The sequence below is a fragment of the Sesamum indicum genome, linkage group LG2 (genome assembly GCF_000512975.1).
Source record: "Sesamum indicum cultivar Zhongzhi No. 13 linkage group LG2, S_indicum_v1.0, whole genome shotgun sequence".
NCBI lineage: Eukaryota > Viridiplantae > Streptophyta > Magnoliopsida > Lamiales > Pedaliaceae > Sesamum > Sesamum indicum.
This window is the reverse complement of record NC_026146.1, coordinates 1,376,892-1,388,234: the sequence shown is the minus strand read 5'-3', so window position 1 is coordinate 1,388,234 and position 11,343 is coordinate 1,376,892. Positions and strand designations below refer to the sequence as shown.

Below are 11,343 nucleotides of genomic sequence, written 5' to 3'. Positions count from 1 at the left end.
TTTTCTCAAATAACGAAAAGTATTTGCAAGTGTATCAAACTTGAAGAAAGCTAATATAAATCTACCTTGAAAAAATAAGCAAGACTTGAACATATTAGATTGGGATTTTAGAGAACAAAGATCAAACTGATCTGCTTGCACTAATACGATCGACATATTCAACTCGATAACTCCTATCACAACCCAACTTAAAATTTACGTAAATTATAATGGGTTTTTCTAAAATTTTTCATATTTACAAATTATTTTTTTTTAAATTACAAATATACCCCTCTAACAAATACTCCTAACAATGACTATTATAAATATGGTATTTGTTAGATGACAGTTAAGATCGCAACTTTTTTAAAAATAAAAAAAATATTTATAATTATGATAAATTTTATGAGATTACGTTAGAATTGGTCCTAAGTTTATTAACCTCTTGAAGCTTCACTCTCAATTAATTATTGAAATTTTTTTCCTTATTTATTGAGTACTAGTTCACCATTTTCAACAATGCGTGGCACGATAGACTACTCTTCTACTTTACAAACCCTTTTCGCTTTTGAATTTCTAGCGTCTGCTGTCCCACTTGGCAATGCTGGCACTCTCTGATAAGTTCCTCCTGAAAGATTGGGGAGGGTGCGGGGTACACTTGATCAAACGTGTCGATCATTTGTGGACTGGTGTCACCTGTGGCCCTCGTGGACCCATCACACAGGAACAATTATAGCACTATATATGCTAGTACACTTGCTTATGATGCTTGTACCTTGGTTGGTCAGTCAATACAAAAGCAAAAACAGGAAATGCCTGTCATGTTCACAGACCATTTATAAATAGGAGTGAATCTTTGCGTGTGATTGAAAAATTTTGGCTCTGGAAAGCTGCTTTCTTGCAAAGTAAAATTTTAAGCTTATCAACTGAGTTGGGGCAGTGCCCAATCTGTTTGTTCTTGCTGTGTGGGATTGTTTGGGTTGTTTTCAGACTCAGTTGAGTAAAGGGGTTCTTTTCTTTTTTTGTTTTGATTATTTGTGAGGATCTGCATGCCAATATTATAGTAATAGTGAGTGGGTTTAGCAAAAAAATACCTCCTTTTTGCTTTACAGTTTTTATATCAAGAGTTGGGGTTCTCTCATCCCTTTTATTTTATCACTTTCGCCTGAATCCAGCGCCTGTGTGAGTGGTAAAGCTGCGGTTGAATGGTTCTTGGACCTTTGAAAATATGCTAGTGGGGGATATGATCAAGATTCTGATGAGTTTCTGAATTTCTTCACGTTGGCTTCTGTGGGTGATAAAGGCACGATTTTGAAGTTTTACAGTTTATGTACAGGTTGGTTTTCTCCATGCTCTATCTGGGCTTCTTGCCCATCACCTTTTGTTCTGTGTGTTTTTTGGCTTTTGAGATGGTCACGGTTTTTTCTTGAATTATGAAATTGTTGAGTATGTAGGTGGATGGGCAGTCTGACAGCCTTCTAATTGTTTTCACTATGATTCTTGGAATGGTTGTTGGCATAAATTTCTGGTTAATCACAGTGTGGATTATTTGAGAGCTCTGTGTGATGATGTAAACAGCTTTTGAGGTGTATAAAATGAGGACGTATCAGCTGATCTAAGTTGAAAGATATAAGAAGATCCTTTCAATTTCTGTGCCAAATGTACTCAGCACTGCCCTGATCAAAAGACTATTTGTTCATTGTGCAAAAAAGAACTATTCGTTTTGTTCTATTAATAGAAGCTGATGGTCAGTATGATCGCTGAATGTTTAACGTTATTCTTGGTTTTTCCTGTATTTTCGCGATTGGATCATGTTGATTTATTGCTATATATTTGTCTGTTATATAGCTACCAGATAAATTCATTAATATAGCTTTGTTTAGTGAAGTTCCGGAGCCTTATTTGCTCGTATCAATCCGTTTTTATGCTCTAGCACCTGTTTCAGTAATCCTGCCTCTTGTTCAGTGATTTCCAGGTTCCTGATATGACTTCTCCGACAACTCAATTCGCCCCTCCAAGCAGGATCGGTATATATGAACCCCTCCGCCAAATTGGGATGTGGGAGGACACATTTGACGATAATATCAGTGCTGGAACTGGTGTGTGTATAATCATGGAGACGGAGGCAAAGCTAGACGACAAGGTGAGCATATATCCTTTGCATTGAAAACATTTTTTGGCCGCTGTCTTTGGACTGACAGTCGTCTAATTTGGATTCCAGACTGAATATGCTTCTGATAAATCACTTGAGCATGCTGAAGATAGTCAAGCATCAAAGAGCATTTCCGAGAAGGTGAGCGTGCATAACTCTGCTTAGCGTGCTTGCACGTGCATGTGTTTGACCCTGAAATCTTGAACAAGGAAGAAAAATGTCCGATAGAGTTAGATGGCTTAATTCTTTGATTTTATGTTGAGGAGTTGTTTCTCGATTTTTGACAGATACAAAGACGCTTGGCGCAAAACCGTGAAGCTGCTAGGAAAAGCCGTTTACGCAAGAAGGTTTTGGACATGCCGATTCCCATTAAGTGTTTTTTAGTGGTTGGTGATGTATTGAGCTTTTTTTGTTTAATATTTTACCTGCATCATTTTACAGGCTTATGTTCAGCAATTGGAGACAAGCCGGATGAAACTGGCACAACTTGAGCTCGAACTGGAGAGAGCAAGACAACAGGTGAAGAAGATGATTTATTCTGTCTTTTTATGCCCTTCTAAATCATGTAATACATTACTGAGTGTCATAATATTGCTACCATCTGAAATTTAAGTTTCTTCTCGACAGCAGGGCTTGCTTATTGCCAGTGCGACTGCTAATGTGGGAATATGTGGAACTATAAATCCGGGTACTTAGTTTCCTCCTTACTATATTGTCGAAGCATGTGACTTTGAGGTGTAAACTCCTGTTAATAATCTTGAATATTTGCATGACTTTGGAAACTCTTGTGGTAACTCCTCGTCATTTGTTTATTTGAAGCGCATCAATCATCTATTCACATGTAAATAGTTCTGTTATTCAAACTCAAGACATCGTTCCATCCGTTACATCTATTTAATCTTGATGCATGTGTATTTAGGTGGCTCAGGGACTTGTCAAGATGAATTAATGCCACTGTGATCCTCGTGCAGGAATTGCTGCATTTGAGATGGAATACAGGCACTGGATAGACGAGCAAGAACGGAAAATATCTGAGCTTAGGAATCTTCTGCAGTCCCCTATCGGTGATGCGGAGCTCCGTATGGTGGTCGAGAATGTGTTGAACCATTACTGCAATCTATTTCGCATGAAAAGAGACGCTGCCAGAGCAGATGCCTTCTACTTGGAATCCGGCATGTGGAGGACGTCAGTCGAGCGGTTTTTCCTTTGGATTGGGGGTTTCCGGCCGTCAGAGCTCATAAACGTGAGAATTCTTTACATGGTCTCATTCTTAGACTAATACGGCAAATTTTACCTAGATGTAATAGTTTTCACTTAAATTGTGATATTGAGTCAGGCTTCGCTCTCCAATAATAAAACTAACAGTGATTTCATTGAAAGGTTGTAATGCCTCAACTTGAGCCATTGACAGAGGAGCAAATTGCTAGCGTCAACAACTTAAGACATTCTTGTGTACAAGCCGAGGACGCCCTCTCACAAGGAATGGAGAAGCTTCAGCAGACACTGGCACAAAGCTTAACGTTTCTTGCTGCAGGAGCTGGAAACTACAGCTCCCAGACGGCCGCCGCTTTGGAGAAATTAGAATCTCTCGAAAGCTTCATAAACCAGGTATGTTAATTTTCCCTCTCATCATCTTGTTTTCCTAGTCGCTCCCGTTTCCCTTGCTGGTTTTTCTGTTTCACTCTCCATTCAGTTCGGAAAAGATGAATGTGATTTTTCTAAGTGTAGCAATGGTATGTAAATGTTATGTTTGATGCTCGTTTTGCTGAAACGTGTGGAGTCTACCCGAACATTTACATCCAGTGTAAAATTATAATTTTATAATGCTTTACTCACACCCTACTAGAAGTAGTTGATGAGTGACTAACTGTGAACGTAGGAGAATTCTCCGTCCCACATAATTTTGTGTCTTCCAATTACTTTTTCTTGTGTATTTTCTACATACATTCAACAGTCAGACTAAATTTGATGCCCAACACATTCTTGGCGCAGGCTGATCATCTTCGAGAGCAAACGCTGCACCAAATGTCCCGTATATTGACAACACGTCAAGCAGCAAAAGGGTTGCTTGCTTTTGGGGAGTATTTTCAGCGCCTACGTGCACTCAGCTCGCTCTGGTCCGCTCGTTCTATCGAGAACCTGGCTAATCTACAAAACGATGCGAACAGCATTAGGTAGTAGTAGTTTACCGTGGACCGGTCAACATTTCTGTACATAAAACAACCATTAATTTTGCTCGGACAGTACTGATTTATAATGCAACTGCACTACAGATGCTGCTATTGAAGTATGGACTGTGTGTATTATTGTTCTAGTTGTATATAGTTCATAAGTTTGTTAATGACTTGGTTACTCTGAGTTGTTCTTGAAAAGCTGTAGTTCTTGAATTGCAGACATGAAAACTGCCATTATAATTGAGGCAATAATGTTAACAATTTACTAGAGAACTACTAAAATCATCCAAATACAATCTTGATTTTTGTCATTATTTTTTAAATAATAATAATAATGATGTAAATAGTCACAAAAATTAGACCAATATTCTCGACAATAATATTTTTACATAATAATGTCAATAATCACAAAAATTAGACCAATATTCCCAATAATAATATTATTTACATAACAATATCAATAATCACAAAAATTAGGCTAATATTCCCAATCATTATTTACATAACAATGTCAATAATCACAAAAGTTAAGCTAATATTCCCAATAATAATATTATTTTCAAATAATATCAATAATAGTAATATTATTTTCAAATAATGTCAATAATACAATATTAAGGTAATATTTCATATTAAAATACAATTACATAATCATTAGAAATTGAAAACATATTAAGGACAATATTTTTCAATAAATAATAATTATTTAAAAATGTATAGTTCCTTTGTAATCACATACAAATAGAGTACGCATGTCTTTAAACTTGTTTAGCCCCATCAAGTGAATTTTGCCAGTAAAACTATTTAGGTTTATCCATCTTCATCAGTCAACAAAAGACAATGTTATAAATAAGATGCTAACTGTTTTTTTTCTTTTACAGGAGGCAGAGCTTGGTCAGCCGTCCAAGCAGATGGAGTTATTTGAAAGGTGCTACTAGAAAAAGGAGGACAGTGGCTGGAGCGGGCCTAAAGGGCGGTTGAGGTGGCAGTAAGTAGATTATTAATATTATTTGTTTAAAAAAAATTAATTCTTGGTTAAAAGTACTAATAATTTTATTTGTTTTGCAGGAAACGTTCCAAAACTGCCTCCAAAAGACCCCACGACCTCGAACCAGGACGATATAGACGTCGCTGATGAGGAGGGGTTAGATTAGGTTTTTAAATTTTTCTTTTATTTTTGTAATTAGATAATTTTTCATATCAATATAACATTTTTTCTTAATTATTCATGTTTCATAATGTTTATTACATTCTATTATTTCATATTTATTTAATTAATTAAATTTATGAATATAATTAATTAGAAATTTATTAAATTAATTTAAATATATATTAAAATTTCTTAAAATATATAAATTTATTTATTTATTATAATTTATTAAATATATAAATAAATTATAAAATATAAAAAAATTATAAAATTAAAAAATTAGGAACGATTTTAGTAATGGTAAAGAAATATTTACAAATCTAAATAAATGACTATTCCAAATACCATTACTAAAATAGTTCTAAACACGTATTCCTAAACTACATTGATCGTTTCAAATACTATTGCTAAAACCATTTTAAATAAGTGTTCCTAAATAGTGACTGACCATTTCTAATACCATTGCTATTTCAATTTTAAGTATGTATTCCAAACTCAGAAAGATCGTTTCTAATACCATTACTAAAACAGTTTTATTTATGTGTCCTACATAAGATTGACCGTTCCTAAAATCATTCCAATTAAAAAAATATTTTTTTTTATAAAAAATTCAATATTATGAACAATTTTCATAGAGTATTATAGTTCCCATCCCAAATAGGAACTCTCTTGCTTGAACCGTTCCTACAATTTTGTAGCACCAACTGTAAGGACAGATTTCCAACCATTCCAAAAATCGCTTCAAATAAATTTCGTGTCCTGCAAACTGTTCCAAAGACAAAAAAAAAAGAAAAAAAAAGAGAAGCCGAATAAATTAGCTCCAAATCCTATTTTTTTTTTTGTAGTATATATAGTTTCTTAATATTCTTTTCTCTCCAGGATAAGAAAAAAGCTCCAAAATGAGTGTAGACAACCACAAAATTTTAATCAATATTGAGGATTCGATCGAAGGAGAAAGAGAATCGGGCTAGGGATTTGGAATTGGGTGAGAAAAAAAGCAAAAATTTTTGTGTATAAGTAAAGTGAAAACCTAGTCTTGACTATTATCTTCAGCCTCCGATCCACCTCACGTGAGTCACACGTGGCTCATTCTGCCAATTTTGACAAAAAGTAGAGGTCAGGGACAAAAAATGTACAAAAAGTGTATGTTTGAGGATCAATATTGGAACGAGGTTATCTGTACAAAAAAAAAGAAAAACCTAAAATTATCAAAATTATAAAATTACATGACCAAAAAGGCTACCCTTCCTAAATTACTAGACTTAAATTACATTTTTTTCAAAGATTAAATATGTATAAAAATTTATTTTAATACATATTTATCATTATGTTTTTCTACATAAATGTTTAGATCTTATTTGTGCTTCTAAAAGTATTGTTATGTATCAAATAGGATAAATTAAAATAAAACATTAATGATATTTCCATTGCCTAAAATTCAAATAAGTATACGAGTGTATCTAGGAAGACAGTTACTTGCTAACTGAAGAATCAATTCCAGTCGAGTCTCTTAGAGTTAATCGGAGATTTTTTTACTATAATATATTTTAAAGTCCAGTCACCGATATGACATAACTCCTTTGTTGTATGATAACTCAACTTGAAAAAAATTATTCTAAAAAACATCAAATATAAATTACAAAAAAACAAACAATTAATCTGATCTAATAAGTCAATTGTGCTACATGAATATTCCTAAAAAATATTATTATAAGATTAATTAAAATAAACCAGTAAATGAAATAAACTTTAAGAGGGATTTGTACTTCCATAGATATATAGATATTGAATAGGGAATCTATAAATGGTAATATTTTATTAACTATAAGTGGGAAAAGCTGCAAGTAGAATGTTTTCAATTATGGAACCAAGTCAAATATATCTATTTCAAATTTTAATAGCTTTCTCAATTGATTTTAATTAATATCGAATAATTTAATTTATTTTTATATTTTAATCGTCAGATTTTTTCTGCCAATATGTTTAAAGAAAAAAAAGGGCATAAAAGCAATTCAAACTCGAATTTGACAAAAAAAAAAAAAATTACATAATTCCACTACCTTGTGAGTTTTATATATTAACTTTGATATTATAAATTAAAATAAAACATTAATGATATTTCCATTGCCATATTTAATCTAATTAATTAAAGATAATTAAACTTCATAATTGCAAAAGTCTTGTAAAATGTAAAACTTTCAGAATTCCCTAATTCATTATGTCTGAGCTCTTAACTGTATCTATCCCTAGATTTTGTAGAGATATCAGAACATCTATAAAATACTATTCAACAAGAACAAACAAGTTGACATGTACAATAATAAAGGAGTAGTACACATAGAGCAACCCAAACTCCAACTCCTACTTCAACTTGCTAAAAACATTCTGCATGGAGAAAAAGAAAAAAAATTCAATTGTGGTACACTTTTTATGTGATTGGTTCATATTTAGTTAAATTTAATCTGAGCTAGAAACTCGATAAAATTGTATAAATAGGACTTCAATCCTTGCATTCAAACACAACAAAGTAGAGAAGTAAAGAAATACTACAACACATAAACCTCAAAGCTCCGAATGGCTTCTACTTGTACTTCCGCCGTTTTCATCGTGGCTCTCCTCCTCTTGACCACCCGCGGCCACGGCCAGGGCCAGCTCTTGCCCGGCCTGGTTGTCAATGGCCAACTTTGTTGCACATCCACTGGAAACTGCCCTGGCCAAGGCGTTAATGGGACTGTTGTTAAGCTGAATTGTACCAATCTTCTGGGTGTCAGCACCACCGTCGGCCAATCCACCACCAATACGACCGGATCGTTCAGCATTACCGTTCCTCGTCTACTTGGGCTCTTACTCGGCTTGCCCAGAATTCCTTGTGTTGTCACTGTTCAACTTCCGTTGAACACCACCATCTGCCCTGTGCTTTCCACCACCACCGGCGTACTTACCTCGACCCTCCAAACTGTCGGCACTGTGGTTAACGCCACATCAGGGATCCTTCTAAACACAACCCTCACTGGATTTATCAATTTGACGGTCTAATTGTCATTTCAAGTCCTGTTGATGGAGCATGCTTCTCCAGTTCATTCTGCTCCTATTACATACACTGCTACTTACTACATATGAATAAGCAACAAGCAGCATGAGTGCATGCTTGCATGGCTTTTGTTTCCTTTATCTTTAGTTGTTTAAAATTAATTATGTATGGTAAAGTAGTGCCTCATTCACATATTCTGGAAAAGAGAATAAAATTCTAAGTTACACATACATGTGAGATGTCATATATATTTTCTCATAATTACAGTTTGTCAGATGTCATATATGTTTTCTCATAATTACAGTTTCTGCAATAGTGGGCATTCTAAATACATTTTCTTATAATTCCCGCATTTGTTTTATATCAATTCAAGACCAGAAGCTTATGAGTCACAAGACTTTCTCTTCCTTAATCGCAACGTGTCTTTTTATGTCTGAACACTTATTTTTTTAAGTTGTTTAATTATTCAAAATGTAGTTTACATGTATTTCCTTTTAAGGATATAATACTCTTTTTTGTATTTTTTTATCGGGTGAATTACTAGTACCCCAAGATATTTTTGTTGATTCAGCATAAAAAACTGGATGGGAACCTAAAAAGCGCTAATGGAATGGACTCGTTGTTAGATGCGTGTTAAAATCAAGGGGTATTTATAATTTTTCCAACAATGACAATATATTTATAGTTATGCCAACTATTAAAAGAAGTGGTTATAATTTACCCTTTCTTATATCAGTATTACAACTATAAAAAATTCAGGAAAATTTCACTTTTGCTCCCCACACATTGCTACTTATTCTTTTGGGATAATTACCGTTTTGGTCCTCATATATTGTTGCTAATTCATTTTCAGTCTCTAAATATATTGAAATTTTATTTTAGTCCTTAAACTTTTTAAAATATTAACAGTTTCCGTCCTTAGGCCTAATTATTGATCATTTTTCCCTTTGAATGAAAACATATAGATTTTTCCTTCCGTATTGAAGGTCTTCCCTGTTTTTTTATCTTTTATGGTACTGTACTCATTTCTATATACCACTACATAAAAAGGAGGGATTTGGCACGGCAAGGCAACTGTTCTAAATCCCATTCCATATTGGAACGGGCTTTGGAATACATGAGGAATGAATATTGATAGATGACGTCATGATTTATATTTTTATTGGGTTATAATTGTGGAATGGTTTCCAAACTAACAATTACAAATCCGTACCAAAGACCGCTCCAAAATACTAATGGTTAATATTGGGAACTCTGTTTGAAAAACATTTTTAGAATTAGGGACGGTTTCAATGACTGTTCCTATATGTGTGACAATAAATGTCCAAAAGATAAAGTTAGAAAACGTATTCTGAAATGTGGTACAATATGGAACGGTTTGAGTACACACCTAATCAATTATGCCAAAAATCTTTCCAAATTATGAGTTTTACTTAAGAAGTAATGTGTTTCAAAAATCATTCCAAAATCCGCCACAAATTGAAACGGTTTTTGGAGCAAATTTTATGGACAACTTGCAAAATAATGTTCTCACACAAATAAAATTATTTTTTAAATAAAGAACATATTTTCCTGTTTGGGAATGATCCAAAAATAAAAAAATTGTTCCTAACACCGTTTCAACTTTGAACGGACTTTAAAAAAAAATATCGTTCCTAAATACATTACAATTTTAGGAATGGTCAATCTATTTTGACCGTTCCAAAATCAGTTCCAAAAATTTTAATTTCGTGCCAAATGATGAGTGAAGGGAAAATCAAACATAGGAATGGTTTTAAGTATCTGACCATTCCTAAGATGAATTTAACTAAAACCGTTCCTAAATGTATAATATATCCATTCCTAAAATGATTAACAAAAATCATTCCTAAATGAGTTCCAAAATTGTTCTTAATTATGTCCACAGATTCCCATTCACTTCCTGGTTACAATATCTCAACATCCGGGATCTTGATTAATTCCAAACTTAAACACGTAACAATTCTTTCCATATGTGAACATATCTAGTTGTCTGATGGACAGTTGCATCGTTTTTAACCTCGTTGATTGTGTATCAGATACGATATCTAAGCATACGTATAACAAAAATATCCAAAACTTCATGGAGTGTAGTATTTTGTCAATTTAATAATATTCAACGATCTGATTAAAATTCTAACGATCTTATTAGGCAATCCAATACAACATTATAAGATGCTACTTACATCTTTGTAAGACTAACAAACTTATATATACAAATATATACTCGATCTTCTGAACATGTATCAATTTAATTCAAAGAATTATATGTTACCAATGGCCTTAATTAATTTATGTCTACTTTTTTCTGATCACTAACATGTCCAGGATAGTTTTTTTTATATTTATTATTTTTCTGATTTTTTAGAAAATAATTTTGAGACACAATTAGGAACAATTTTTTTAAAAAAACGAAATGATTTCTTTAAAAATGTTAAAAAATGACGTCGTTTTTGGACTAAGCGACATCATTTTTGGTTTTAGGAATAATTTTTAGGAACGTCTTTAAAATAGGAATAGTTATTGTTAACTGAAACGACGTCGTCTTGGTTATTTGGAATGATTTTTGAAATGGTTTTTGTTAAAACTGCTTGTTCCAAAGCCCATTCCAAAACTTAATATATATATATATATAAATATATACAATACTTAGCTGATTTTTTTCTTTCCTCTCTTTCTCTCCCTCACTCTCTCTGTCGGATCGACTCTTCATCTCCCTACCGCCGTTCCCCTTCGTAAAGCCGCCGTAAAACGCCACTAGAGGTAAGCCACGGTTTTTTTTTTTCATTTTCCCTTGTTTTTGTGACCCCCCCTCCCCACCATTTTTCTTCTTTTGCTC

At 33.3% G+C, this 11,343-nt stretch overlaps 1 protein-coding gene across 3 annotated transcripts; it reads left to right on the top strand.

The window, feature by feature from the left end:
- On the top strand, nucleotides 843-4,382 carry LOC105176696 (transcription factor TGA1). Of its 3 annotated transcripts, none has more exons than XM_011099605.2 (9): nucleotides 843-1,315; nucleotides 1,955-2,122; nucleotides 2,201-2,272; nucleotides 2,419-2,478; nucleotides 2,573-2,650; nucleotides 2,759-2,819; nucleotides 3,103-3,374; nucleotides 3,512-3,739; nucleotides 4,124-4,382. In XM_011099605.2, the coding sequence occupies exons 2-9, from the start codon at nucleotides 1,964-1,966 to the stop codon at nucleotides 4,307-4,309; spliced, it is 1,116 nt and encodes a 371-aa protein (XP_011097907.1). In that variant the 5' UTR covers nucleotides 843-1,315; nucleotides 1,955-1,963; the 3' UTR covers nucleotides 4,310-4,382. The 3 variants fall into 3 exon arrangements, with proteins under 3 accessions (XP_011097907.1, XP_011097899.1, XP_011097893.1); XM_011099597.2 differs by having other exon boundaries at nucleotides 844-1,315; nucleotides 1,945-2,122; nucleotides 2,762-2,819; XM_011099591.2 differs by having other exon boundaries at nucleotides 844-1,315; nucleotides 1,945-2,122.

What these genes read in the sequence shown, in the direction of transcription:
- LOC105176696 (XM_011099591.2), top strand. An exon ending in AGGCAAAGCTAGACGACAAG is followed by an intron (nt 2,123 to 2,200) that starts GTGAGCATATAT and finishes TTTGGATTCCAG; the next exon opens with ACTGAATATGCTTCTGATAA. An exon ending in TCGAAAGCTTCATAAACCAG is followed by an intron (nt 3,740 to 4,123) that starts GTATGTTAATTT and finishes TTCTTGGCGCAG; the next exon opens with GCTGATCATCTTCGAGAGCA.